The following is a 25,238-nucleotide window of genomic DNA, read 5'->3' as shown; positions in this document are numbered from 1 at the left end:
ATCTTGAGCCTGTTTATGGTCACGCAGGAGCACAATAGAAATGAACAAAGACAAATTTACCCGAGTGGGATTTGAACCCACTACCTTCGGATTGATCAGGCACTCTACCAACTGAGCTATCTAGCCCTATGTTGGCAGTCTCCCAATTTGTCAATGTCTTTGTTTGGGGTGCCATCAGAAGCCATACAACTTTTAACTGCCGTGTAGCCAGGGATCACACCCAAACTACGATACAACCGAGTGCAGCGGCAGGCAGGCGATCACCTTTAAAAGGATGCAATTGTTTTATTTCAGATTTCAAGTACTAAACCAAATTAAAACTGACTAGTTGAATTTTAAATGATTTGCAGGTGAACAAAGACAAATTTAGAGCAGAACTTGAACCTGCAACCTCTAGATTAAAGAAGCCATTATACACTTTTGGAACAGAAAAACAAAAAAAGTTAACAGATTTACAAATAACTTACAGGGTTTACAGAAGGTAATGGTGAAAGACTTCTCTTGAAATATTAGTCCATGAAATGCTTTACTTTTTGCGAAAACATTAAAAAAATATATATTCTCGGTATCGAGAACTACGGATTTATTTTAAACACAGTTCATGACACGACGAAACGTGCGGAAACAAGGGTGGGTTTTCCCGTTATTTTCTCCCTGTTGGCAGTCCCAATATTTTGTTGAAATCTTTGTTGGGGGTGCCATTCAGAAGCCATACAACCTGGGAAGCAGAAGCCGGGGGTGGGGGGGATATCATTTTTAAAAGGGGATGCAGCTGTTAATTTCAGATATCAGACAATAAATCATAAAGGAAACTGAGCTATCTAGCCCTTTGTTGACAGTCACAACCTTTAAATCTTTGTTGGGGAGTGCCAGTCAGAAGCCATACAACCTGGGAAGCAGCAGCCGGGGGGGGGGGGGGGGGGTGGATGGGGGTTAATCGACTTTAAAAAGGGATGCAGCCTTTTATTTCAGATATCAGACAATTAACCTTAAAGGAAACTGAGCTATCTAGCCCTTTGTTGACAGTTTCAATCTTTTAATCTTTGTTGGGGAGTGCCAGTCAGCAGATTTTGATCAAAATAAAACAAATTTTAGCCAGGTGCATTGAAATGGTTCCCTAAAATGTAACTAAAAAAACCCTTTTTGTTTCTGCAGCGAGAAGCTATCAAGTTGATTCTCTGCCCAGACGGTGAGAGGAACAATTCCGCAAAAAATGCTAAGCGTCATTTTCACGAGACCCACAACGCAAAAGAGGCCCTCGCCCTGATGCCTAAGAACAAAACCCGCGAGTGCATCATCCTCAAGGCATTAAACAGACATGGCCTGGACAGAGGCGGATGTGTGAGGGCACTGTACTGCATCCCACACGGACTGCGGCAGTTCTACATTCATGCCTTCTGCAGTTTGGTGTGGAACCATATGGCTAGTGAGAGATTGAGGTTGTACGGGTGCAAGGTTGTAGCCGGGGACCTGGTGCTGATGGGGAACGACAAGCAGGGGACTAGGGATAAGGTTGGTAATATCATTCATGGTTCACAGTACTACGAATGCTTAGTGCAAAGCGAATTTCCTTGCGTCACAATTGGAAAGGGAGGGTACCGATTATTGCGACACCAAAATTCGCTCTGCATAAAATTTTCATTTTAGAAAACTCAGGAATTTTACCATTGTTTCCTTTTAACTTTTGCAGTTACGACCGATAATAATTATTTATCTAATAATTTTGTCTTCTTTAAGATTCACGAGGTCTCCGGAGAGGATGTCCAAAATGCTGTCTTTTCCATCCAGGATGTTGCCTTGCCGTTGCCCGGCAACAGCATCCGATATCCAGGCAACAGGGTGGGCGATGCTTACAAGGATTACATGGAGAAGGTGGATTTAGGATCATGCACATATCGCGTAACAGATCTTCAGGTGAACATCCCGGGGGATTATCGGCGGCTCGTAAGACGGCCAGAAGATCTCCACTGGCAGCTTGAGAGGTCTGGAGAAAGTTCAGGTCAAAGTTCAGGTCAAAGGTCAGATAGGGATATCTCAGATACTGAGCTCCTGAGACGACCCGAAGATCTCCGCTGGCAGCTCGAGAAATCAGGAAAAAGTTCAGGTCAACGGTCAGATGGGGTCGGGGATAGGTCGAAAACTGAGAGAGCAAAGATTGGATCTCCGTCTCGGGACGATGAATGTCGTTTTGCTGGGGACAAATATCCAACATGTAACGGTGATCTTGACAGCTCTGGTCGGGCCTCGGACACGGACTATCCCAAAAGCATCTCTGAAATTCTGCCTTTGACGAAGAGTGCCACCCTTAAAATAGAACAAGATTTCTGTAAGAAACCTGATAGCCATTTACTGGTAAATACAAGGAATTTGAGAATAAAATTTAAGCTGCCAACCTCGACTTATGCAACTGTATTTCTCAGAGAACTAATGAAAAGATGAGATGACAAAACTACTCCCATGGACTTCCTTAGTACTTAAAGAAAGATCTTGTGATGAGACCACTACAATGAATCTTTTAAGAGCGTTGAGAATACAGTCAGCTCTTGTTAAAGGCAGTGGACACTATTGGTAATTACTCAAAATAGTTATTGGCATGAAAACTTACTTGGTAACGAGTAATGGGAAGCTGTTGATAGTATAAAACACTGTGAGAAACGGCTCCCTCTGAAGTAACGTAGCTGGGTCTCGAAATCAGGCATCTGAAAGCACACAACTTTTTTCTTTCATTATTATCCCGCAACTTCGACAACCAATTGAGCTCAAATTTTCACAGGTTTGTTATTTTATGCATATGTTGAGATACACCAAGTGAGAAGACTGGTCACCAATAGTGTCCAGTGTCTTTGAGAGTACTACTAAGAAGAGGTGCTGCTAATAAAGAGTACATTCTTGAAGACCCACATCCCACTTCTGCTTTGTGTTTCTTTGTTTTGCTGTCCTTGTATAACCAAATTCCTGTTATAACATGTACAAAGAGGTCATTTGGCCAGTTCCAGTGACCTTGTTACAATGGGAGTCGACTGAAAATCCAAATCCAAATATTCTGTTTTTATTCTCTGTTCGGAGTGTCTGCTTATAGACTGTGCAAGTCTCGCGCGCACTGGAGCGAGAAAACACGACAACTGAAGAACTTAATTTTTTTATGAATCAAATCTTTGCTTTAATTTATTCTTAATGCTGAATCTGAACAACAAAAATACCCTATAGAGCTTGTTTAAATTAGTTTTAGCTTTTTAAACGAACACACAATTATCGGTTAAAGTCTATGTATAGACAAAAGTAAAACTCTGGGACAAGGATGTTTGTTTGATCTTAAATTTTTTGAAACCCCTTTTGGAAATGTACGCCCGAATGTGAAACTACTCACAGCTGGTTTATACGCGGACACACGATGGTCACAAGGGCGTTAGATATATACGCGTGACGCAGTTTAAAGAGGAAGCCGACGCCTAAACGACCAATGAAAAAGCTTTTCACCCCGCGCGACCAAAACAAGCGTCTGCGTAAGTTTTGTGATCAGAGATGGGCTCAAATTCTTAATTTTTACCAAGTAACCTGACCTGAGGTCAAGTTTAAATATCGGTTTTTCTTCGTTATTATGTTGACTTTATTTTTACTTTTATATACATGTATGATGTCAATTAGTATTACATTTTTAACAACATATGTCATTTTTATGGTCATGAACTACATTAAACTAAAGTAATGGACGGAACAAGATCTCCCCAACGTAAAACTCCATAAGGTTGGGACCACAATGGTCCCGGAAGTTCAAATCCGCGTGAGACTTGCACAGTCTATTGTGAATGAATGATACATTTCGACCCAAGGCAACACTTCTTGTCTCCGCATTGAACTGCGGGCTAGATTGTAATCTTCCATGAATGTGTCAAAAGGGGACACCACCTGCTGATGTAAGAGGCCTCTGGCCAATCTAATATTCTTTCCTTCCTTGGCACCGTGTTTCCTTTCATGTCTGTGTCCCCAATAGCAGTATTTTCAATTGACTTGCCGGGAAAAACAAGATTAAAACCATGATCAGCAATTGTTTGCGTGAATGTTTTGTTTGATGAGAGATGTACATAGATGTTGCGCCTTCAGCGAAATGTTTGGTCATTAACCCTGTCTGAACATTCGATATCTAGTGTGGTTTGGAATGATATACTATGTGATATTATGTGGTGAATGCATCTGCACACAGTCAACCCTCCTACTGTCTGACCAATCAATTTCCTTACTGTCACTATGACAGCTTGTAACATCATATCATGTTGTGAATGCATCTACGCAGTCAACCCTCCTACTGTCAGACCATTTAATATCATCCACTGTGGATTGAAATGATAAAGTATGCCAGCCTACAATACGACATTGTGGTGAATGCATCTTTGCAGTACACAGTCAACCCTCCTATTATCTGACCAATCAATATCGCCCATTTGCTGAAAGTGTCCGCCTGTACTTTGATATCATGTGGTGAATGTATGTACACAGTTCATATTTACCCTCATACTGTCTGACCAATCAATTTCCTTCACTGTGATTTGGAATGATAGATAAACTATGCCAGCCTGTATTATGATATCATGATATCATGTGGTGAATGCATCTACACAGTTCACACAGTCAACCCTCTTACTGTTTGACCATTTAATATCTTCCACTGGTTTTGAATGATAGATACACTCTGCCAGCCTGCTACAAGCCAACATATCATGTTGTGAATGCATAGCTCAAGTCTCCTTTGTTTGCAAAACATACATGCCCCTTCAAAGACGGAACAGATACCAAAGAATGTAAATAAATTTGAGTATTCTCATTTAAATATGTTTTATTTTTATTTTGTACATAACTGTTAAATAACAAAGAAGATTAAAACTAACAAAGCCATGGTATAGAATGTTTGCCTGTGATTTGAAAGAAACTTTAAAAGGAATACATAATACGCAAGTGACTTTAGTCATTCAGTTACAAACTAATGGCATAAATACAGTCACTTCGAAAACAAAACAGAAAGTGTGCGAGATTTTCAAGGAGCCATTTCATAAACTTGCCTTTAAGGGGTTTAAAGGGGCACTCTCATAATGATCATAGCAGACCTGTGGCTGAACATGGAATTATGAACATTAACCCAGTTACAGAACGTGCCCACCCCCTCCATAGATATGAAAAGGATGGAAGGCGTGCGCGTGCTGTAACTGGGTGAGAGTTCATAATTTCATGTAAAGCCAGAGGCCTGCTTTGATCATGATGACACAGCCCCTTTAAACGCGCTCTATTCAATCTAGACTAGAGTTAACATTATGTCGCTAACCCCCATCCCTCTTAAAGAAAAAAAGCAATGCTTTGCAGGATACTTATATACAAAAAGTATATTATAATGTAACAAAATTTCTTTCCACTCTGTCTGTACAGCATACAGTTTGATTAAATACATAATGAAACTTGATAGATGTACAGGGATAAAGAATATATATTTTTTTTACCCTTACACCAATACAAGCACTATTGTCAACTCAGCCGTAAGCCTGCTGTGTGGCCCTAGTGGATTTTTCATACATAATATCAACCTCTACCCTTGCAGGTATCCATCCCTACCCCCAAGTGAAGAGAAGCAATTGTAGTTTAAGCATCTTGCTTAAGGAACTCGAACCCAAACTCCGATGACTTAACCACCAGAACTTGAATTTGATACTCTAAACCACCAGACCATGTTGAAGACCAACACGGACTAGTGGTCACAAAACAGTCATGTCTGACTAGACTTCAGCAGTGACTACGGCTGGACTGCTAAAGGCCTATTCTTCAGTGTTGTTGATGTAGCCATAGGTAAGCCATAGCCGATTGGGACATGCCCATATTATAGTTTAGCACCTTGAAGACACGACACAGTTTGATATCAAAATCTACTTAAGGTTCCAGACCATTTCAGGTGATATTTTTGCCTTCTCATGATTCCAGTCAATGAGAAAAAATATAAAATAATGGGGAAGCAATTTACACAGTAAGAGTGAGTTTTTAAATTACAAAGTCTGGTTTCTTGACTATAATATAATACAGTTATGTATAACTCCGTACAGTTGGGACTTTTATCTACCACGCACCAGTCTCTCATGTCAAAGTTTCTCCTTTTGTGACCTAGGAAATGACAGAAAATAAAACAAATTAAATAAGTACAAATATTGCATAATAGGGCAGTCAGGTTAACGTAATTGTCTGTGGTGCCTTGCTTTCCACCTCTGGGACCCTGGTTCGAAGCCCATCGAAGGCACTATGGGTTTTCAGTCACTGCATGGGTTTTCCCTGGAATAATTCACTGGGGTTTTCCTCCCACATCTGAGGCTGAAACTTCTTTCTTTGTCTTTCAATGTAAGAAGAGAGAGGATGGGTTTAATTTGGGGGTCTCCCCAAACAAAAAGAGGGATGTAAACAAGGAGATTGCTTATTAATTTGTGTAGGATTATCTGTATACATGTAAAGTGTAAACAGTGTGTGTGTGTTGGGGGGGGGGGTACTCCAAGAGCAATTTTTAGATTCATTTCGACCGTCTCCATGAATGATAGTGGAAAGAACCATTGTTCTACATAGGAGCAGGCAGGAGGGGAGGGGACAAATTGTTGTAACTTACTCTCGCTTCCAGATATTCGATTTGCCTCTCCAACGATGTCAGTTTTTCATTCAGCATCGCTAATCTTGATCTACAGGAGGTATCTAAAATAGGAGAAAAGGAATATAAATATAATGAGGAAATGGCTGGGAAGGAAATAAAACTCGGGGGGGGGGGGGGGGTAACTTCTGGCCTAATTTCATGGTGACCACTAACACAGTCGAAGCCCCATTTAATTGAACCTGCATGCTGCACACACAATAATTAAAAACAGAAAAACCAAAGTCAAAAGCCGCAAATCAACAACGGTTTAAGTGAAGGTAAGAAGTAGAAAAGCAGTAAAATAATTATGTTAAAAAGCAAAACGGAAAAAACCCCAAACCAAACAAAAACAATGAATGAATGATACATTTATGATTAACAAACATACCTACAAAAAAACTTTTAAAAACCTTCAATAATTGGTGTCTTTATTAGTGTTAAGTTCCTGCATGGAGGAAGAATATTATTCCTGAGAATAATTAAAAATAATAAATTCTACCAAACGAAATCCATTGAAAACAAAACACATCATTCATCATTTCATTTTTTACACCATTTACATTTATTTACTGCTGAACTTACCAAACGAGTTGAGAAAATCTGCAATCTTTTTGATGTTTGTCGTGATGACTTCAATATATTCTCTGTTCACCCAGTCCTCTTGGATTTGTTGCTGGACTGTTGACTGAGGTGCATTTCGCATTCGAGACATTTTTAACACAGTTTTATCCTAATATTTCGGAGAAATTTAACGCCAGTTTCGCACTTCCTGGTTCTTGAAATCTGACTTTGTCACAAGCTGTACGTTCGTTAATGTTACGAGGTAGTCCAAAACGTTTGCACCGCTAAATTCCATTCGTCTAATCTGGTTGTGTGTTCTGCAACTGTCCAACCAAAACTACCGACTCATGATACTTCGGCGAAGCCAAAACGTTTATAACATCAGAACGTGTACTTCGCACAATCACAAATGGATTGAGTTCGGTCGCATGCGGTGTGTCACAATTTTGCTACAAATCTTCGCCAGAATAATTCGTCTTCCTCGGCAATTCTTCCGCAAAAACAAGAAGGTATGTTAGGAACTGACGAAGCACTTGCAACATAAGGTAGGGATACAAGTAAATTAAATGTTTTTAGCGGTAATTTCAGAAGTTTTGTTTATAACCAACCAACGTGGGGAATTGATTGAAAAACGAAAGTGTGCGATTTTTAAAAACTGAATGTGAGAGTGGTCGTATGCTGTGTGTTTTTGACATTTTATAAACTTTTGGTATAAGTGTCATATTTATAAGGACTTGGTGCTGTAATGTACTGAAGGAAACGTTTCCGTATGGCGCCACCACTTTTTCATTTGATATTATTTAAATATAGTATCTAATTTACCTCAATGAGAATTGAGATACCCCTTTTTTGGAAAAAATTAGTGAAAAAGTGGTGCTGCCATTCGGAAAGTTATTTGTTCTGAATGGTGCAGTAAGAATAAGATTGTTAGAGGGGTTTGAGGTTTTTTTTAATGGTTTTATTTCCTACAAGTACATCCATGAGTAATCATACTCCTACTTAAGTTCTAGCCTTGTTGTAGTAGGAGTAGGACCTAATTTAATATCAGTTAACCCCCTCCCCCCCCCCCCCCTTGAAAAAAATCTGTTGCATAGCTCTGGGGTTTCTGGTGTGAGGTACATTACAAAAAATAGTTGAGAATTGTTTGAGTAATGAATGCGAAATGGTCGAACAGATCAAGCAGTAACACTGGAGCGAGGAAAAGTTACTCGTTTAAAAAGAAATGTATACTTACTATAAAATGCTTTTTTTTCCCATGTATAATATTACAAGTGATTACCAAACACTTCCCTTGTTAATGTTAAGGCAGTGGTGAAGATGAAAGTATATTGTATAATATAAAATATATGAAAGTCTTTTGATTCAAGAGCATAATAACGTCCGTCGATATATCGAAAATACTCAAAAACTCGATATTTTTTTGACATCGATGTCACTTTTATAATCATATCGTAATATCGGATTTTCGATGTATCGAAAATTTCGATGTTTTGAAATATTCGATGTTCCTAAATGATATCGAAAATACCAAAAGAGTGTCCGATTATTTAAAAGATATCTGTGTTTCAGTATTAGAAAAGCCGTCGTCGTTATGTAGTTTCATCATTTTGAGTTTTGCCCTATTAAATAAAATACGTTTTACAACCAAGTATGTCTGCTTGTTCTTTGTGTTTTCGCCATCAGCCGCTGGCCCGCCGCAGAAGTTCACGACCCCACGGCGAGCGCACGGTAAAACCTCAAAAGAAACCATCGCTGCTTTGCAAAAATACCCCGCAAAAACTTCCCCGAATCAACAAGACATAACAAAACAAGGAAGAAAACAATCTTACGTTATACAGTAAAATAATCTTTCTATCAATCCAAGGTATCGTAATGGCGTCATTTTGGTCAAATAAAGCCTACACGTTATGTTGTTTTCGTAAACAAGCTAACATTTCCGAGGAACTATGCTTCACAGACCACGCTGTCAGCGGCTATTGCGTGCGTACCAGTGAAGACTATGCTGTTGTACGGTTTAAGCGTGCACACCAGCGTGTGTGGTTATTGCAATTCGGGGGGAAAACCCGTTTGCCCAAGCATGCACAGACACGTGCAGTCTTTTGTCAAGGCGGTAACGCGTGATGCACTGCGTTATTTCGACAATAGAGGGCGTTCTAGCATTCAATGTTTCATGCCTTTATTATAGAATGCTAAGTGCTACAAGCCTTTATTGGAGACTATGTGACTGCATGCTGCTTGCGTTGTATATTGTGATCGCGGAGTGGTTGGTCCGTGTTTTGCGGGACTTTCTAGTGATTTTTTTTCGATGATTATCTCAACCATTTTCAACCGTAAAGGTAGTGTAACATACCAGCGGACATTTATTATGTATCTAACAATATTGCCGTGAATTGTCGTTATTTTGGAGGGCATTAGACTCTGAAAACGTTTAGTAACTAATTCATTTAGTGTTGACAAAGTTTGAAGTGCCATGCTCCCTTAACACACTTCACTCACCATATAGAACAGCGGGCCTGTCGCACCAATTTTTTTTTTCCCACATCGTACCAAAGTTCTCAACTCAAAGCCGCGCGCCCGTCGGACAACTTGATTGACACTTCTATGTCAATGCATCGGCAACTGACACCTTAATGTCGGCGGACTCACAAAGGCTCTGTGTCATTTTGAGACGGCCAATCATGGCCAATCACGAATCGAGAATTGTGGTGAGCGTTCACCAATTGGCCAAGCCAGCGGTAGCGGCGATCATACTTTGTTGTAAAACCAGAAATAATCGGGGCGCGGGACTACGCAATTTGAAATTTTTGAACTACAAACAAGTTCAGGGGATCAGACAAAAACAGGTTTAAATGTAACCCTATTAAACTGTCCGTCTATGGTATATATATTTCTACTCTCCATGAGTATACCAAGTGCTGTTTTTAGGCTTCATCTTGTGCGCGGGAAATACTCGATATATCGAGTATACTCGATATTAAATTTTTGATATATCGGTTATGGGAAAAAACCGATATCGACGGACGTTAGAGCATAATTATATTATAACATTGAGGACATTCCTTTTGTGTATAATGTACATGATCCACTGTTGTACACTTTTCTGTTGGATACATCGTGTGCAGTAGCCAGTACATTACATCAGGCTTGCAACTTATCACCAAGGCCAAGGCCATTACTTTGATTACATTAGTATTAGTCTTTGTGTTCATTGAAATGGTTTCCACAGAGACACTCAATGACATAGCCATGGCCTACCCCTGCATCCATCCCCCACTCCTCTAAACACCTTCCCCCCTTAACCTCCAACCCCCGACCCCCCCCAAATTTTAAACCCCCGCCAACCCCCTTCCTTTCAACCCCTCCAACCCCCTTTCAAACCCTCCGCTCCTCTAAACTCTTTCCCGTTTTACCTCCGACCCCCTCCTACTTCCAAACCCCCCACCCCGCCAACCCCTTTTCTCCAACCCCCCATATCCCCCTCACTTCTCCAAACTCCTTGCCCCTTTACCCCCCGACCCTCACCAACTTCCAAACCCAGTTCCCCTACCTCTCTACCCCCTACTCCAGCCTCCTCCCCAGCCCCCTCCTCGTCCAATCCCCTTACTTCCGCCTATTTCCCTCACCAGTCACTCCAAACCAACCCTGTTCTTCTGCTGGCTCCCACCCCCCCGCCCCCAGCCTCCCTCATCCAACCCCCTTCCCCTTAGCCTCCTCTATCCCCATCCTCATTCAAGCAAGGATAATATTGCCATCGTTTTATCAGTTGCCGTGGGTTGATAATGCAGTGTGTTGATAGAACAAAGATGCGCTTGTAACTGTACAGTATACTTTCACACAATAACAATAGAGTCGATACACTCTAGTCATGCTCGTAATGTGGTTTCAAACGCTTGGCCGATAGACCGTTCAATTCTCCTGCATATTTTTGAGACCATGGGTTTCCAAGTACAATTACTATAAAGGTAGGGTCATAGATTGGCTTTTGTCAACATAATGCTGATAAATGGGCAAAATTATAAGACAATTAGTTAAAGTCACATGTGAAAGTTTCAGCTGATTGTTTACTAATTGAGGAACAAGCAAAAAGCATTGACAGTGTTTTTGAACACTTGATTGTCGAATCCATCCAGGGTAAAACCAAAAGTAAGAATCCATCATTTGCAAATGGACTCAACACTCAGAAATCTGAGAAACGATTCATTCATGAATCAATCATTAATTTACCAATGTATGACTCTACCTTTGCCATGTAACAGAAACAAAACTGCACACATTAGCAGGGCCCAATTTCATAAAGCCTGTAAGCACAGAAATTTGCTTAGCATGAAATTTCTTCCTTGATGAAAAACAAGATTACCAAATAAAATTTGTTGCATATTGCTTGTTACTGGCATTCAGCTGTTGTTTGCAGTATCCTGAAAATCACGTGGACATTTGGTTGGTAAATTTCATGCTAAGCAAATTTTTGCGCTTACAGACTTTATGAAGTTGGGCCCAGGTCTCAATGTTGAAATTGTGCAAAACTCACAGTGTTAAATTCTCATTTCATAATTTTGTAGACATGAGACACAAAGCACTTAGCGTCACATGATTGGCTGGCTTAAAAAAAAAATCAGGATTTTCTCAAAAGGATTTCAGGGTTCTCCTCAGGGTTATTTTAAAACTGTTGGGCATTCTTGACCCAAATTTTGTTTTGTTTAGCTAAAGCATGCTGAATTGAAACGAGGTCTTTGGAATATTTTCTACTTGATGTTTATCTTGGTTTGAATAAAAGCCCTTCTGTGCAGTCTGGAGAATTGTATGTGGATTTCTCAGATTTGTGTGTGTGTGTGAAATTGATCATGAAAATGTACTATAAGGAGACTTTCTTGAACGATAGGTGGCAGCAGACTTACCGGGTAAAGCAGTTGTTTTCAGAATTATGCGCATGTTCAGAACTACGTAAACAATGGAAATTTACCTGGTAAGTCTGCTGCCACCTAGCTTCCCAAAGTCTCCCATTGGGACGTATCGAAACGCAAATCATGCGTATCGGCCTGATAGGCTAGCTATGATGGAGAACCCTGGGTTTACTTGAAAGGGGTAAAAGCAGTCACTCAAAGGAGCAAGAAGTCAATGTTATTTGTGCAAAAAAAAAGTTAATGGCCTGACGTTTTCGACCACAGCAGAGTCTTTCTCAATGACAACACGACACAACACACATGAACTGGTTACATTAAGCAGTAAATACCATAGGTTCTTTTGGCTGGCAAGCAATATGGAAAGGTTTCCGGTAACACCATGTAATGGCTATCTCTAATGAGTTGGGGTTGTTCTGAAAACAACCGTTGGTTTCAACTCCAACTCGCTGGTAAGCAAATTGCAAATTGCAACAGCTAATTCTATTTTCCCTGTATTTTGTATGATGCACGGAGACTTTGAACCAAAAGAATTGTAACATTTGGAAGGTCATGGAGGCTCTGGTTCTAAAAAGATGTGGAAACCCCGTAAGCCATTTGCCAGGAACTTTCACATTTGCCAAACCCCATTCATGTGTTGGGTAAAAACGTAGATTACTTGTACCAACAGATCTGCATTTAGATTCGTTTTGAAAGTTGGTTTACTGCAGACTTGTACACATCTGGTAGAAATCGTTACTTGGAGAAAGACCTTGGTGAGCTAAAACATACACCCCAGGCGAAAAAAAAATTATTTTAAAGATTAGGAATATTTATACATCAATATTTGTAATTTTTAAAATTTTTTATAAATATAATAGTAATGTTTTTAATGACTATTTTGTAAACTGTGCATTTCGGCTTTTTAGCCGCTGTATTGCAGTGTTTTAATAAATAAACCATGAATAAATAAACAATAATATATTGCAGGAATAATATTATGAGCAAGCAAAACGCAAAATTATAAAAATAATACAAAATCAAATTATTATAAAGTTTAAAATGATTTTAAATTTTATTGAAAGGGCATAAATGAACAGGAATTGCTGGCTTGAATTTTCATCTTTGAAAGGGCAAGGCCATTTTGATTTTCCAAAGGCACCTTTTTTTAAGAAAAGTGTATGGGAAACTTTGAGAGGGCACCAAGAACAAGACCAGTGGCAACAGAGGTCACGGTGGCCCCTGTGGCCTTCGGGTAATCGCAGGCCTGGAGTGAAATCGTTCGTTGAGGAGAATTTAATGTAGTTTAAGTTAGAGAGAGTCGATTCGTGAATGAAATTTCACAATGTACTTGCCTTTGGCGCGTACATTATGCACTTAATCATTCATTATGCTTGGACAGAACAGAAAAACCACTTAGTGATCATTCACTCAGAGTGTCTCGGACTTTTTAGAAACTGCATTGAGGAGAGTTATTAGAGAGAAGCTCATAGCATTCCATGCAAAATGTATGATATCTTTTTGAACTGACTTGACTGGAAAATGACAAAAATGCTTTTAACAAACCATAATTGAACATTGGGACCCATTAAAGCGTGTGAGTCTGTATCCTGCACACGTTGAAGCGATGTACATAGAATTCCACACAAGAAATGATTTATTTTTAATTGATGTGACTGGGAAAGGACAAAAAATGCCGTTAACAAGCAATAGATAATTGAACATTGAACATTGGAACCCATTAAAGCCTGTGAGTTTATTTCCGGCGCACGTTGAAGCAACGTACGCGGGACTAAAGTGGTCCCAAATAAAGGTATCCGTGAAACCTGTATGGTCTGTTGAAGAAATATCAAATGGCAAAACATTTAAGAATGATTGCAATTTTGTAAAGTACATTGTACACTCTCAGCACTTTCAACCTGGAGTGAATGACAATGAAACACTAGATGCACTTATACTTAATTCACTCCCATAAGGGTATGTGGTATTTTTACGCTTGAATCAAGCAACAGCAATTGATGTAGAAAGTTTGCAATATGAGAAGACATGCCTCACTTGTTAGTCATGCTTTAAAGGCACTGGCTACATTTGGTAAACTGTCAAATCCAGTCTTCTCACTTGGTGTATCCCAAGATGTATGCATAAAATAACCAACCTGGGAACATTTGGGCTCAACTGCTCATCAAATTTGAAAGAGATATGCAATAAAAAAAACACCCTTGTTGCATTACTTTGTATGCTTTCAGCTGCATAATAAAAGTCTTCAGCTGAAGTCTTTTATTATTTGAGTGAGAAATTACCTCTTTTTCAAAAACTGTGTTACTTCAGAGCATAGTTCAGAGGGAGCCGTTTTTCACAATGTTGATCAGAAGCTCTTCATTGCTTGTTACCAAGTCAGTTTTTATGCTAACAATTATTTTGAGTAGTTATACCAAATAACCAATAGTGTCCATTGCCTTTAGGGAATTCCAAAGTCAACAACAACACCAAACAATGGCTTTGTTAATCCGACACCACAGCCCCCTCTGTTGATTTTAAAAGAGGGAAGTTTATTTTCTACCTCCATGGTTTCCCCCAGACAATGAAAAAAAGCATGAAGCGCTAACTTATATTTTTTCGTCGGGTTATTAATTTGTTCATACTTCATAAGAAGTCAACTGGTAATATCAAATGGCCTTCGGTAACACTAGACTGCCTCCCCTAATTGCGAGAATCATCAGGAATCGTCCGGACTGTGGTAATAGAAGCCGCTGCATAAACATCGACAGAACTACATGATAATTAAAATACTTTGCCGCAAATTTTTTTTTTTTTCCTGCGACCCTCCCCCCCATCTGCAATTGAAAAACAAAATCAATTTTGAAATTGCATCTTGGAGGGAATACGATCGCTTCCTATATCCTGGAAAGCTTAGCGGCTACTTTACTGGAAACTTATTTAAGATTGTTCATGATTGCTCATGCTATCGTTTTTCATTTAAAGGTAGGGCCATGCAGAGATTGGTACTCCCAAATTTAATGAACATAAAAGCTTACTTTCAAACCATTCTGTTACCATGGATTCAAAGTCCACATCTGGCTATTGTGATGTATAGAATGATGATCTCAGATCATAAACCCCCCCCATCCCCCAACCCCCCCCCCAAAAAAAAAAAAAACCACAAAAAAACAACAAAAACAAACAAAAACTCTCAACCCTAAATCATTGAAAATTTAATTTATCAGTTTCCCTTGTTGTTTATTAATTGAAATAAATATTCATAAATACCTCAGACAGTTTCGCTATTCCTATTGGTGGAGAGCGCATCACGTGGGTGTGTATAAACCTTTGTTTATGACCAGTAAAAAGTGTTGAAACATGGGCGTTGCACCTGTGCTTATAAGAGAGTTTCATAATTCCTATTGGTCGAGAGCAACGGCCGGGACAGTTGTGCCATGTCGCGCGATACGCGCGACGTGCACAGCATTCCCTTATAAGGAGTTGTTTACACGAGGGCGGCGGAGGGCCTTACCATTTCATAGCTGGAGGGGTGTTGTGTTGAAAGAAATCATTGAACAATTAAAATTTTCGCATTTATTTTACTTTTTGACCAAAAGTATTGATTTTTTTTTACCGTAAAGGTATTTATGAATGGGAATCAAAGTGTGTTATATCAGTTTTCAACTAGCGGTTTAAACCCGCCGAGGCCTGGTTCTTGATAATTTACCTCGACTTCATCTCGGTAAAATTATCAAGAACCAGGCCTCGTTGGGATTAAACCGCTAGTTGAAAACCTCTTCACCACACATTGATTCCCTTATTTAAAATCACTTTAAGAAGCCCAAACATTACTGGCGACATCAATAATAGTTTTTGGAAAGTATAAATGATGAATTTACAAACCAATATTTTTATTCATGATTCAAGGGAAGGGGGGGGGTAGGGTTTATCCATTCCTTTATCTCCCTCTGATATCTGCCTATCAACTGAAACTCGATACCTTCCCCCGAAGCGCAAAAATAGACTTCAAATTTACTGACAACTTGAACTACACAACATGGAAATTGCTGGCCCTTACTGTGCTATTTGATTACATGTCCGAGGGCTGTTTCTACATCTAGGTCAGGATCCCTGGCTGTTTAAAGGAGGGGGGGGGGGGAGCAGTAATTTCACTCCTCTGGGGCAATTTAATTGTCCGTTCTGGGTGTGATATAAGTACAAGTGAAACCTCGTTCCCAGTGGTGTACGCTCTTGCAATGCAATTTGTCCCATACCTTGCTTGATCGTAACCCCTGGAAGTTTTACTTTGGAATAGCCGAATATATTTGATATTTTTAATTTGTCCTGTGGTTGATCAGTTCTGTGTTAAGAAGGCCATTTGTTTGAGTGTGTCATGGCAAAGTGGTTTAGGGCCTTAAATTCCAGTTGTGGTGGTTAAGTCAAGATTCATACTATAATTGCTTCTCTTCAGCCAGGGGTACATGTACATGTATAAATTGGTACCTGTGAGGGTAGAGGTTGAAATTGTTATTGAAAAAGGCCTTTGGAGCGCTACCGGGTTTTCCAGGTTGTATACTCTCCAAGGAGCTGAGAAAGATTAAAGGAATGTTATTGGTCCAATGACCAGGGTATGTAAAGTGCATTGATACGGTTATTGTTACGTATGTATGAATGGTTATTTTTTTAAAGTTTGTACCGAAAGTGTCTATTGTAAATATCATGAACAGCTGGAACTAAAAAGGCATGTGGCTTGCATGGGTTGGTGGGTCAAAAGAAATAACCGAAAACCAAAGTTCAATTTGCAATTAAAATAGTTGGAAATTTGAAATTTAACATTTTTATTTTAAAACATTGACTACTCCAAATGGCCCCTATAGACCCTTTCACACTAGAGCAACTTAGCAAGGGACCCTTGCTAAACTGTAGCATGGTTGTAAAATGTTACAAAGTATACCTCGTGTGAATGGACAACAATTTGCTCTACTGTCCAAGTTCTCTTGCAAATTCTTGGCACACATTGCTACATTTTAAAACCCTGCTAAAACTGAGCAAGGGACCTTTGCTAAATTGCTCTCATGTGAAAGGGTCTTAAGTAAAAAAAAAAACTATAAGTCAAATATGTGATCAGAACCAAATGTTCACTTGTTGACTTTAACGTTAAATCTATAAACTTGGATCACGTACCCAGTTCAGTACTTCCTTGAATGGAAACCTGACTCCTTGTTCCTTTTGGGGACAGGGCTGGATTAATAGCTCCCCTCATGTTGAAATGACCAAAAGTTGCAGTCAATTTGTCAGTTTGTCTGTCAGCTAGTCAATGGACAAGCCAGTATGGCCCACAAATCCAATTACTTCTCGCTGCATGTGAGATCATTGACTACTGAACGCACACTCTCCCTCCAGAACGCTTCTCCATTAGGAGTGTTAGCCGCTTTTCCGTTAAAGCCATTGGACACTTTCGGAACAGACAAAAATATAAAAGTTCACAGATTTACAAATAACCTACTACAGGGTTTACAGAAGGTAATGGTGAAAGACATCTCTTGAAATATTATTCCATGAAATGCTTTTCTTTTTGAGAAAACATTAAAACAATTACAAATTCTCGATATCGAGAATTACGGATTTATTTTAAACACATGTCATGACACGGCAAAATGTGCGGAAATAATGTTGGGTTTTCCCGTTAATTTCTCCCGACTCCAATGATCATTGAGCCTTAATTTTCACAGGTTTGTTGTTTTATATATAAGTTGTGATACATGAAGTGTGGGCTTTTTGACAGTACTGTTTACTGAAAGTGTCCAATGGCTTTAAAGGCAAAGTATACCATCCGTTTTAGCTTCACGGAAGCAACAAATGCGATTGCCTCCATGCCCCCTGGTCATTGCCTTGATGCCCTTGAAATGCTCCAGTAGAAATTTACAATTTCCTCCTAGGGTGCCCTTTACCAAGGAGAAAATGCCTTGGTACTCTTGCCCTGTCTAAAAACAAAGCATACAGGCCTGAAATCCTCTACAAAATAAAACCAACATCTGAAAATTTGTCTTTTAAATAAGTGGTCGTCTTTTTGAGATATCACCGAAAATCCGGAGCAAATGTGTCCATGCAGGAAGAATGATCCCTAATAGGAATACACAATTTGAGAATGCTTCTCAGATTCAAGTTTTGAGGTATCAAAACTGTCGTCTTTTTGCATAACCACATTACTACAAAAAGAAATGTTTCTCAAAATGCTGTATACTATCAAACACTGCTGGGTCATTCCGTGCCAATTCAACACGCTTTTGGACCTGACCCTCACGGATTTAAATGAAATTCGGTGTGCTGATTGGACTCCCTGAGATATGCCCAAATCCCAAATTTTATGTAATTCGGATCATTATTTTGGGAGATACGGCTTAACGAACTTTTGACTAATTAGCATGACCTGCTATGTTTGGACAATCATATCTCCAAAAGTAAAACACCTACAAAGATAATACTTACATCATTTTGAAGCTCTTGACATGGCCCACATTTGATAACATAAAATCAAAAAATTTCCACGCACCACCGAAAAAATACGCAAAAATTTGACCTTTGACCTTGATTTGCGAAAATGCGTATTTTTCAAAATGCGTAATTTTTTTATAAATGTAAGTTTAAGATGTAAGCAACAATATTCTGAAAAATTGTGAAGGGCACTCTTACAGTTTTTTTTTTATGATTTTTTTAACATTGGCCAACAAGGCCAAAACCATAAAAACGCATTGTACATGTACATACATGTATGTACATGTACATGTACATGTACAGTATTATGTGTAGTTATGTGTACATGATACATGTACATTAGAAATTCAACATGTTCAAAGATAATCATTCACATTTTGAGTTTCACATTTTGATGTTAGTACGAACACAAACTGAATGCACTCCACTAGATCCGGCAAGGATGCACTGCTTCAGCCCAAGTTCAGCAAATTTTCAGCAAAACTTTCAGGAGGATTGTTTCCTTGAAAAGTTCAAACACTTCTTTCAGATTACAAAGAACAAGATGTTTCTGGAGATGTTTCTTCTCACCATCAACAGTAACCAACACAAAGTCTTTCATCCATGGCATTTGTCTGCTGACGGACTCGAACAAGTAAAAGTCTCTCACAGTTTGCACCATTTTTAATGAAAGAGATTTCCAGCGCTAGGATTTGGAATGGAAAGAATTCCCTGCTCCATTCCCTGCTAATTCACCAGTTTCTTTGCTTTTCTTGGCATGTAGTTTGATGCTCCAAAAATAAACTGCTATTCTTTTGATACTCCAACTCACTGGTAAGACGGTCAAGACTTGAACTTTTTCACTTTCCTTGGTCAAGGAATGAAATTTTTGTTTCAACTGACTTATCATCTCACTTTCATCATCACCGAACTGTTTTCCTGGAGCAGTTTCCAGTTTCTGCTTAATTGTTGTCTCTATTCTCTTAACTTTGTTTTCCATGTAACTTCCATGAGCTTTCTTCTTACTTATGATAGGAGATACACCAATAGTCATAGCCTCATTGATAATGTTAATGTCGGTATTTGGCTGCACAAAAACATCCTGATGTGCAGATGACATTGATGGTGCCTGAACTTCTGGATCACTGCTAGAACTTTCAGTTGTTGAGAGTATTTTCTCAGGCGACAATTCAGATATCTTCTTGCGATAGCTGGTGCATAAACTGTGCTCGAGTGAAATGAAGACTTGGATGCTCCAATATAAACCTTTCTGATACCTGCTCTAAGCCTGCTTTTTTTCTTGTTGTGTGATTTAAATGGGTCACAACACATTTTTCTCTATGATCCATCCTCCAGGGAATCGACTTTTAAAGCACTAAATGTGAATACTCTGTACACTGTACATGTACAGTGTACAGAGTATTCACATTGTATTGTATAACATGTATACAGTATGTCTGATACACAGTGTCTCCTATATTAAATCAAGGGGATGAAATGAATTAGCTCATTAAGTCATGTCATGAAACAGACTTTTGGACTCCACATTATTACCAGGGTAACATGGTTTTTAATGTGTGTGTACACACTACCACACAATACTCTGTACACTGGGGTCCTACTAAAAGCCGACAACAAGCCGACAACGCCGACAACAAGTCCAGAGCGCCGCCAACACGCCGCCAACAAGTTTTAAATACCTCAAAAATGGCAAATAAACCATATACATTTTAGAACTATGTGTGTTTTGTAGTATAAACATAAATTTAATGGAAAAACTTCACGAAAAGTGTGAATTTTTAACCAGAAAAAAAACTTAACGTTCACGGAGAACGGTCGGACGCCATCTTGGCTTAAAATCGTGTTTGGACCAGTCCATTATGATGCGGGTGAGTCAGACTTAGCAATAGAGGGCGGGCGTCATGCACTGTGCACACTGCAGTGAAGGTCTTCACATGAAGCCCGCCCTCTGTTGTTGACAAGTGCTAAATCTACCCGTATCATAATGGTCTGGTCCAAACACGGTTTTTTAAGCCAAGATGGCGTCCGACCGCTTTCCGTGCAAGTGAAGTTTTTTTCTGGTTAAAAATTCACACTTTTTGTGAAGTTTTTACATTAACTTTATGTTTATATTACAGAACACATATAGTTCTAAAATGTATATGGTTTATTTGCCATTTTTGAGGTATTTAAAACGTGTTGGCGGCGTGTTGGCGGCGCTCTGGACTTGTTGTCGGCGTTGTCGGCTTGTTGTCGGCTTTTAGTAGGACCGGTACACTGTGTACATTGTGTATGTTGTACAATGCGTTTTTATGGTTTTGGCCTTGATAGCCAATGTTAAAAAAATCATAACAAAAAAACTGTAAGAGTGCCCATCACATTTTTTCAGAATATTGTTGCTTACATCTTAAACTTGCATTTAAAAAAAAATTACGCATTTTGAAAAATACGCATTTTCGCAAATCAAGGTCAAAGGTCAAATTTTTGCGTATTTTTTCGGTGGTGTGTGGAAATTTTTTGATTTTATGTTATCAAATGTGGGCCATGTCACGAGCTTCAAAATGATGTAAATATTATCTCTGTAGGTGTTTTACTTTTGGAGATATGATTGTCCAAACATAGCAGGTCATGCTAATTAGTCAAAAGTTCGTTAAGCCGTATCTCCCAAAATAATGATCCGAATTACATAAAATTTGGGATTTGGGCGTTTCTCAGGGAGTCCAATCAGCACACCGAATTTCATATAAATCCGTGAGGGTCAGGTCCAAAAGCGTGTTGAATTGACACGGAGTGACCCTGCTGCAGGCTTCGTACCAATGGTTTTTTATTGCCTTTAATTTTAAAGTCACCTGGAAATAGATTTTTTTTCTTTCAAACATAAGAGTATATGCTTACGAACAATACAATTTTTTTTTTAGTAACTGTTTGTCACGATTTATATGTTTAAAAAATATATAAAGTTGTTTGGGGGGCTGACTCCGCCTACCCCTTTTGTGACGTCAATCGAGGCAGACTTTGCCTGCAATGCGTATAGTAAACACACGTGCAAAGTACATGTACGTCCAAGTCGTGAGTTGGTACATTTCAAAAAGTGTTTTTCTGCATTCAGCAGCAATACACCTGGTCGGCATTGCCGGAAAAAATTTCTTTTTTTTTGGAAACGTACAAACTCACGACTTGGTCCATACATCTACTTTGCAATTGTGTTTACTCTACGCATTACAGGCAAAGTCTGCCTCTAGACGTCACGAACAGCACCCTCTCGGGTCGGGGTCTACTCTTAAATTTGTAAATAACATAAGAACTGATTTTTTAAAACCTTAGTTAACTGTTTATTCGACAAAAGCTTTATTTTGAAAAAATACCACTTCCAGGTGACTTTAAAAGTGGTTACCAAAGGTATACTTTCCCTTTAAACTATTGGTCGCAGCTTTTTCAGCCTTTTCTTGAGGTCTCACCAAATGTGCGAAGTACGTTCTACTCTTACAACATTTTACCTCAAAATTTGTCTGAATTCTCCACGCATTTGCAGAGGCCGTATAGGCCTACAGTGTGTGCATAGAACAATCTCTGTTTCAGGCCTTAAAATGTAAAGTTCTTTGAAGAAGAAAAAGAGTGGAAATATTGATTTTATATCTTTAGCCAATAGTGGCAGTAACATTCTCATATGAAAACTGATCTTACTGAAAAAGGCAAGGGTGAAACTGAGATGGTGTTGCTGCTTGCATTGTATATTTAAAGCAAAACTAGAACAAGCAAATATTTGAACCCATCCTTTATCTGCTGCAACTTATCAATTTGACCAGACTTTGTAGTTAGGGTTAGTTTTAAACTCAGGTCTGAAATTTCATTTTTCGAAAGGACAAGGCCATCTTAAGGTCTTACGGGAAATTTTTGCAGGGGCACCAAGGCCAAGCATATGGGCAACGCAGGCCAATGCCTCCATGGGCTTCGTGTAGTTCAAGAACTGTTAGTCTTCACTTGAAAGAAGGGAGTGGAATTAGTTTTATGTAAATTTTCACTTTAGTTATAAAGAATCAATAAAATTATGAGTTTTGAAAAGGACGTTAAAGCCATTGGACCCTTTCGGTAAACAGTATTGTCCAAGGCCCACACTTCGTGTATCACAACTTCTACATCAAATAACAAACCTGTGAAAATTTGGGCTTAATCGGTCATCGGAGTCGGGAGAAAATAACGGGAAAACCCACCCTTGTATTCGCGCGTTTCGACGTGTCATGACATGTGTTAATGTGTTAATAAATCCGTAATTCTCGTTAACGAGAATTGATATTGTTTAACTGTTTTCTCAAAAAGTAAAGCATTTCATGGACTAATATTTCAAGAGAAGTATTTCACCACTACCTTCTGTAAACCCTGTAAGTTATTTGTAAATCTCTGAACTTTTTTTTTTTTTCTGTACCGAAAGGGTCCAATGGCTTTAACAAACTTATTGGTTGGTTGCCAAGCAAACAGTGTGTCCCCATGCTATCCGGAACGCTTCTCAGTTTGTGACTGTTTTCCTGCGTGGACCTAACAGTCCTGCCGTCGATTTCACCAAACTCTTCCTAACTTAGGATTAATCTTAGGACTTAGGATGAGTTGAGTCCCGCATCCAAATACGTAGGAAGCATTGAACCCATCCTAAGTTAGGACGGGTTACTCGTCCTAACTCGAGTTAGGATTAATCCTAGAGTTTTGTGAAATCGGCTGCTGGATTTATAATGATATACAGGGATGAGATTTGTCAGACTTTTATCTGAATTCAGACTTTTTTGATGTCGGCCTGGTGAAGAAAAATCAGACAATATTTTTTTCACAGATAAAGAAATCCTGCTCTTTGGTCTACTTCTCTAGTGCTGTAGACACCGTTCCCAAAAACGTCTTGCCATCTATAACCCCAAAGGTTACCAAAAGGTGGAAATACTATCATTTCAACATACCTTTGAATTTGTATCCAAGTTTCAAACATTTTTTCTTAGTAACGACTCTCACCCCTGGATATATGTCTAAAATGAAATAAAAACATCTTTTGAAATGATATTTTCATATGTTTTATTGTATCTTCGTTTATAAAAGATTAACAAATATTGAACAGTTACAAAAACCAAAGGTATACTTTGCCTTTAATGGGAAATATGAACCAAAACAGTGTCAGTAATGGAGGAATAATGGCTCGGGTGGGGGGCAATTAACGAGTCAGCAATATTACTAGACTCGATTAGAACGTATTTCTTGAGGGCACGCACGCTGTCGTCGTCGGCCGGCGATGTACGTACAATGAATGCATAATTTATTACTCAACTGATCCTTAGATTGTGGATTAAGCAGGGCTTCTACAGTACCAGCCTTGAAGGTGTTTCTTCGAGACTGTCATGCAAATTAGACAGATGTGGAGATGAGTATTGAATAAATAATTAACAACAACATGAAAAGGAATTGAAATAATTGCAGTGAGACTGCCAGGTGACGGACACCTTTGCCTTAAAAAAAAAAAATTACACCTTCTTGTGGAAAACAAATAAACAATCGTTGAAGTGTGGACATAATTTACAAATCCTCAAAATGTGGTCCATCTCTGGGACATTATTTGCAAGTAATTTAGCAAGGATTTGTGAAAAATTTCTCCAAAATCAACAAAGACAACTTGAAAAAAAAAGGGATCATTTTGAAATGTTTTTGCTAGGTGAGCTACCTTTTTCATAAAATGTACACCTTATGGTGGAACTTCTTTAAATCATATTGAATTGTCAAAATAAATGTGGCCGGTCTTTGAGACATTATTTACCAAGTATGTATGGATCGTTTTTCTGAATGATGAATAAATCACCCTGAATTTGCATTGTGACTTGATTTCCGTGCAGTAAGCGTGTCACGGCCGAGCGGTTAAGGGCACCGGATTCAAACTCAGGTGTTCGATCAGCAGAGTGTGGGTTCACTCTGACACTTGCTACGTAATTGGGGAGGTTGTGCTTTCTACTCTACCGGCTAGGCTTTGGACTGATGATACCCAAGCCTACATCCGTATGGACTGTAAAAGGAACCATCCTGTTTCAGCACTAGGAGTAGGTGGCAACGGCCTCTGGAAACTGATAATTGTAGCCCACACCTCGAAGTGGCCTTCAGGCCTTGTGTGTCTGGTGACTTGCATAAAATAAAAAACATCCAAGAGTATGCATGCCTATTTGTGTGCTCACTAGGCCTGGGCGAATTATTCGAATATCCGGTTAATGGCGAATAGGTTTTCCTATCCGTAACCGCGAATGCCTTTTTTTTCTTAACCGGATATCCGCATAGGGCGCGAATACTTATTTATAATAGTTCTGTAATTACAACCAAGTAACCGGATATTCTTTACTATCCGAATATCCGCGGACGTCGGGCGACAACTGAACGGAATGTTTGGTCTGAATCCTTATGAAACTTCTATTAAGACAGCATAAAACAGCATAAATTAAGTATTTAACTATGACATTTCTGACGTAATTTGCTCAAAGACTACGAAAGTTTTCCTTCACATAGAGTCAATCACAATCAAAAGAAAAAGCAAATCGCCATCTTTAAATTAGATCCGGTTATTTTTATGAATGAACCGAGTGACACTGTCTAAAACTAATATCAATCCGCCCATAAGATCTCATTCACAAACGAACAGTGCCCTCTAGCGGCAAAAAAAAAAATTATTTTTAATGTTTTTT

At 39.0% G+C, this 25,238-nt stretch overlaps 3 protein-coding genes across 5 annotated transcripts in view; 2 read left to right on the top strand and 1 right to left on the bottom strand.

Moving 5' to 3' along the window:
- LOC139952091 (pseudouridylate synthase PUS7L-like) overlaps nucleotides 1-3,446 on the top strand; it is a 52,079-nt gene extending 48,633 nt beyond the window's left edge. For both annotated transcript variants that reach the window (XM_071951047.1, XM_071951055.1), the window contains 2 exons: nucleotides 1,156-1,512; nucleotides 1,738-3,446. In XM_071951047.1, coding sequence (XP_071807148.1) covers nucleotides 1,156-1,512; nucleotides 1,738-2,439 — 1,059 coding nt within the window. In that variant the 3' untranslated portion in view covers nucleotides 2,440-3,446. The remainder of the gene's footprint in view (nucleotides 1-1,155; nucleotides 1,513-1,737) is intronic.
- Nucleotides 3,447-3,646: 200 nt separating this feature from the next.
- LOC139952152 (probable protein BRICK1-B) lies at nucleotides 3,647-7,460 on the bottom strand. The gene is made up of 3 exons (XM_071951141.1): nucleotides 7,232-7,460; nucleotides 6,629-6,711; nucleotides 3,647-6,138 (listed from the first exon to the last, which is right to left on the bottom strand). Exons 1-3 carry the CDS (start codon nucleotides 7,359-7,361, stop codon nucleotides 6,112-6,114), a joined length of 240 nt encoding a protein of 79 aa, XP_071807242.1. The 5' UTR covers nucleotides 7,362-7,460; the 3' UTR covers nucleotides 3,647-6,111.
- A 164-nt stretch (nucleotides 7,461-7,624) lies between these two features.
- The window catches only part of LOC139952139 (protein RD3-like), a 63,809-nt gene continuing 46,195 nt past the window's right edge, over nucleotides 7,625-25,238 (top strand). Inside the window, exon 1 of one of the 2 annotated variants that reach the window (XM_071951120.1) lies at nucleotides 7,625-7,755. The gene's annotated coding sequence lies outside the window, so the exon portion shown is untranslated. The remainder of the gene's footprint in view (nucleotides 7,756-25,238) is intronic. The other variant, XM_071951129.1, reaches the window with a different exon arrangement.

The sequence above is a fragment of the Asterias amurensis genome, chromosome 2 (assembly GCF_032118995.1).
Source record: "Asterias amurensis chromosome 2, ASM3211899v1".
Lineage (NCBI taxonomy): Eukaryota > Metazoa > Echinodermata > Asteroidea > Forcipulatida > Asteriidae > Asterias > Asterias amurensis.
The sequence above is the reverse complement of the archived record's forward strand: the minus strand, read 5'-3'. Positions and strand labels throughout refer to the sequence as shown.